A 5,413-nucleotide genomic window follows, 5' to 3' on the forward strand; every position below is an offset into this window, starting at 1 on the left:
AGTAGAAGTCAGATTGAGCAGATTCATCACTTACAAACTGAGATAGTTAATCTAAAAGGACAATGGGCTATCAAAACAAACGATCTGGAAAAGACGAAAGAAATGAAAGACCAGCAAGAAAATGGTACGTAAAAAAATAGCAAGTTTTGTATAAATTAATTATTATTTATTTCATTGCATTTAGCTTAGTTTAAAGTTCTGTCCGTTTTTATTTCTTTATTTTATTCAATTTTTTTCTTACGTTACTTTAAGACTGTTTGATTTAATCGGAAGTCATATCTATTTTAATTCAGATCATATTTTTTGGGTGTTGAGCTTAGTTTCCTTTGTATAATAAATATATCTGTCGTCTATAACGTCAGCCACTATGACTGATTTACCTATAGACGTAAAATGTTTCCTAGGTAATTGGTTATATACCAGCTTGGCGTTTACCAGCAAAAAGCTGTCCTGTCGAGTTCCTACGGGAGTTACCAGCATAAGCATATGATTTTAGTTTAGTTTATTAAGTTAAGTTTCGTTTAGATTAGTTTACTTGGCTATAGTTTAGTTTTGTTTGGTTTAGTTCAGAATAGTTTCGTTTGATTGAATTCAGTATTTTTTTATCAAAGGCAACACTTTTAGCACATTTTTACGTTTTGTACCTTTCCTCATTGTATTATAGAATTAAAATCCTATCACTCGCAATTCACGGAAATGACGTCACAAATCGACGAGCTCAAACAACTACGGGAGGCAGATGGTGAGCTGTTTGAAGAGATGAAAGTAAAACGAGACTTGGAATTAAAGAACAAGGGCGAAGCAGAAGAAAAGTGTCGTAAAGCTCAAGAAAAGATTGAAAAGCTTCAAAAGACATTGAAGATTAAGAGGAAGAAAATAGTCAAATTACAACAAGAGAGAGCGTAAGTGATATTGTCTTTTTGTTAGCAATTGCATCCTCAACCAAAGTAGAAAAATAGTAATGGATGAGACATCAAGAAAATGTTTTATGATTTTGTTTCACAATCTGGATTAAAAAGAATAAGTGAAAATCAGCTGCATTTCTGCTGCATTGCAATGGATTTAATGTGCTAGGATCTAATCGATAATTATCAGCATTATAAACGTCAAAGTATGACTTGACTAGAATGGTCTTGGAATTGGTACTGTACATGTGCGTAGGTCCACAAAGGGGTGTCGCTACAGAGGGTGGGGCCGACCGCCCCTAAGACATTTGACATCTCAGGTTACGAAAGAAATAACGTGTAGAAAGGAAGAGAACAGGAAAGCAAAATAAAGAATGCGGAAAGGCATTTCTTATTTATGCTACTTTATAATATTGCAATTCTTTATTGAAATATATAACTCATCATTGTCTTTGGAGACAATTTACCACCCATCGAAATACCCTTGGTCCCGCCGCGCCACTAAACTAGAACATTGATAATGGTTCAACATGATATTAAAGAAAAATTTAATTGAACAATAACGTGTATAAAAAATGAATAACTGTAAATGTATGAGTTACATTTGGAGGTAAATTTCTAGTGTGGGCTTATTTATTCATCATCTATTCAGCACTTTCAAAACAATATGAATGGCATAACAATATATCAATTTTCAATACTCGTAAAATGCTTTCACCCCCCAAAAAATGAATTTCATGTATAGGAATCTGGCAACTCAAGAAGTAGAGACAAGCAGCACGGTTAACCCAAGGGAAACTGAGGCTAGGAGCCAGCAAAATCGAAGCAGGCAAGAAACCTTGGATAACGAAGACCTACAACAACAGCAGTTACAGCAGCAGCGTCAGCAGCAACTGCTACAACAAGAGCTGCAGAAGAATCGCACTGCGCATATCACATATGATATTGCCGAGGTATGCTTTGATACTTGAATTAAATCCGTATTGCTTATTATTACGTGTCCTCATTGTCCTGTTTTACAAAATTGCTTGTTCTATGTTCTAAACAATGAGTTCAGTTTTGTAGAAATGCTATTTTTTGTAAATAACAAATGCCAACTTCCAGCTGGTACTCGGAAACAACAAGCTGTACGCAATTACCGTCGGATAGCATATTTATCAACAAATTACTAAAGTACAACGTTTGTCAATAAAATTTCATAGCTTCCGAATCACTCGCAGAAAAATTTGAATTATTTAACCATAAAGATAGTAGATTCCCATTTCTAAAATGTTCACTTACTCACAAAGCATGTGTATCTCTCTTATTCAATTAAAGCTCCAAGAATGTTTGAAGGATAGTCGTTTAAAGCTTGGTCAGCTCACTGAGAACCAAGAAGCACTCTACAATGAGAACGAGTTGCTCAATCAAAATTTGGAAACCCTACATGCTGCCTTGGATGATGAAAAGACCAAACACCAAGATGCCATTGGAAAGATGAAGAAACTCACCAACGACTTAAAGCACAAACGTGTTGAATTAGTAAGATGTGACAGATATGAGGGGGTGGAGGAAGGGAAGGGAGATAGAGAGGTCGACAGATGAATGGATGGGTGGATGGATAGATAGTGTAGATAGATAGATAGACTGCTGGATGGATGGATAGATGGATGGATAGATAGATAGAATGATAGGTTGGTTGGTAGGTAGGTAGGTAGGTAGGTAGGTAGGTAGGTAGGTAGGTAGGTAGGTAGGTAGGTAGATAGATAGATAGATAGATAGATAGATAGATAGATGGATGGATGGATAGATGGAGGGAGGGATGGATGGATGGATAGATGGATGGATAGATGGGGAAGGTAACAGATAAAGTTAAACAATCGAGCCTGACCGGGAGTATGAGCTATAGAGCCTCAACAATTATTGTTTTTTTAAACAATAATGAACATAAATATATCTTTAAAAACAGATATCACTTGTAATAATGAATATATTTTATCATTTTAGCGATGTAAAGGTATCTGTTGCAGAAACACGCAAAATATGTAAGTAGGTCTATTGCATCAAGTAATCAAAATTTGTGCTTTCAACAACATGGGCCTAATGGTAATTGCGTACTATAACGATTATCAATTATGTTATCATTGTATTTTGTAAAACAAAATGTTCATGTCAAATTAATGAAGTTTGTTTATAATAAATTCAAATTCATTCATTCAAATTCAATATAATTATTAGGTAGACACGCGCATCATACTCTCTCTAACGAACATGATGCAGTTTACAAGCTTTGCAAAATGTGTGTTTTATTATTTCAGCATAAAGCAAAGAGAGAAATTCGTTGTCGATCACGAGAGGCTGAGCGAACACTGTCGACGTTGAACCAGAATGAAACGATTCGAAACGATCTGAGCCAGGAAAACACACAGCTCGTTATCACGTGCAGAGAGAAAGATGCACAAATCACGTTATTGCACGAAATAATCAAGACGCATCAAGATCAGGTGTGCTAAACGTACAGTAATTCTGTCAGTATCGTGTTTTTAGTTTCTACGTATATGTAGAGCAAATAAATAATAATAAACAAATCCCAGTTGTTGTTTTAGTTAAGTAAATGGATGTATTACAAACAAATAAAATACAAACAGTATGATTCATCATGAATTGAAAAAAAGAAATCCTGCATGGAACTATTATGTAATGCTAATTGAGGTTAAACTATTATGAAGTCCATTGCATGAACCAATAATTGACTGATATGTACATCTGTGATATTTTTTTAATAACACATGATACATTATTTACAATATTACTAACAAGAATAGCCATACATTTGATATTAAGTGAGCTTAAGATAAAGATAACAAATAAAGGCATGCATGAACAATACTTAAGGTTGTCTCGCTCCCTGTCGGATCAAAAGCTCTCACGCGCATGCGTAGACACCGGAATAGATATAAAAGTTTTCTCCACCAAAAAGGCATTGGTTGGAAGCAGCTTGAATAATGTAGGACTAATTCTAAAGAGCTCAGATGATGATGATGATTTTTTATTCAACAGATAAATGAGCCCGATACAGCCGCTTCACCCCAATTTATCTTCAAAGACTGCGATCATGAAGGTCTAATTAGAGATTTGGAGAGAAAAATGTAAGTTGAATTGACTTTTGCCACTGCCAGGGCCCTGGGAACATTTTTTTTTTACTGGAGTTGCTGATGTAAATTTGAAAAGCAAAAAAAAAAAGAAAACAATGGTTTCATTTATTTATTCATTTATTGATATATTCATATTCCACAATCATCAAAGTACGTTTCGTAATAAATCATTTTTACAATGAAAAGATGCAGGAAAAATGCAGTACACATGCAGGATTGAAACGTACCAATGAAATGAAAAAAGTGGAGGGGCCTACTAAAAAGCAAAGCTTGTAAAATGTAGACCCCCTATCAACATTTTATACAAGGGTAATATGATATATGTAGAGTAAAATAATCAGCAAAATTCTACAAAATTATATAGATGTAAACACTGTAACACAAATGTAAACACCCTATTCATTATAAACACTGTAACACAAATGTATATAGACTATTCATGTACTTATTTGGGTGCCGAGAAAGCTTGGGGTTGCACCCCGCTTCCAAGGGCCATGGCCACTGCGTGTTTTATAAGTGAAATCCAATGAAGGTAATATCAAATTACAAACAAACATAGGATATGATACCTATAATGAAAAATGTTAACATTGTGTTTTAATATTTTTGTCGAATGATAATTAACATGAAATCAAAGAAACGTGTATGACTGTGTAAGACTGACTGTGTGCAAAGAGGTTACGTCCTGTCGACGAAAATCGAGCATTAGGTCCAAGTGCTCGTTTCAAAACAGAACATATTATTTCGGAATATTTAGAATACAGATAACTTTATTAACTTATTTTTTCCCTATCGTTCTTTGTCACTTTATTCATATGCAGAGAAGCAGCTGAGGGAGAAATTCGTTCTATCAAAGCACTGAACTGCCGCTTGAATATTGACATGCAAGTAAAATGGTATGATCATTCGAAGTTACTTTTGAAGATTTCGATCGAGGTCGGTTAATGCAATGATTTTGGATATATGCCACACTTGAATTATCATTAACAAAGAAAGTTATGATCATGTATAACTAAGTCACTGATAGGAAAACTACTCCTGATTTCTTCAAGCTTATTCTTACATGTATATTCATGCATTTTGAACACGTGATAGATTTATTTTTTCAATCATTTTTGTTAGAATACACATCACTGTTTTGTAATAAATGCTAATGGCAGAGAACAAATAATTTTATAAAATAAAAAATTAACAAATGAATGGAATTCATGACCATTATCTCACCAGCGATGCGCTTACCAACCAGAAAGCAGAATGCACTCGTCTCCAAACGGCTACATACGATCTGCAGCAGGTTAACTGGGATCTGAAACAGAAACTCGCGGATGTCAAGTATAAACTACAAACAGAGAAACAACTACGAAAACTACTCGA

General features: G+C 34.5%; 1 protein-coding gene and 1 long non-coding RNA gene across 2 annotated transcripts; both read left to right on the plus strand.

Moving 5' to 3' along the window:
- Positions 1 to 696: 696 nt before the first annotated feature.
- LOC135153086 (tropomyosin-like) lies at positions 697 to 1,876 on the plus strand. The gene is made up of 2 exons (XM_064106548.1): positions 697 to 902; positions 1,651 to 1,876. The coding sequence occupies exons 1-2, from the start codon at positions 697 to 699 to the stop codon at positions 1,874 to 1,876; spliced, it is 432 nt and encodes a 143-aa protein (XP_063962618.1).
- A 2,073-nt stretch (positions 1,877 to 3,949) lies between these two features.
- Positions 3,950 to 5,413, plus strand: LOC129283489 (uncharacterized). Its single transcript, XR_010292738.1, has 3 exons — positions 3,950 to 4,033; positions 4,861 to 4,935; positions 5,267 to 5,413. It is a non-coding gene; the product is annotated as an uncharacterized LOC129283489 (long non-coding RNA).

The sequence above is a fragment of the Lytechinus pictus genome, chromosome 2 (genome assembly GCF_037042905.1).
Source record: "Lytechinus pictus isolate F3 Inbred chromosome 2, Lp3.0, whole genome shotgun sequence".
NCBI classification, from domain to species: domain Eukaryota; kingdom Metazoa; phylum Echinodermata; class Echinoidea; order Temnopleuroida; family Toxopneustidae; genus Lytechinus; species Lytechinus pictus.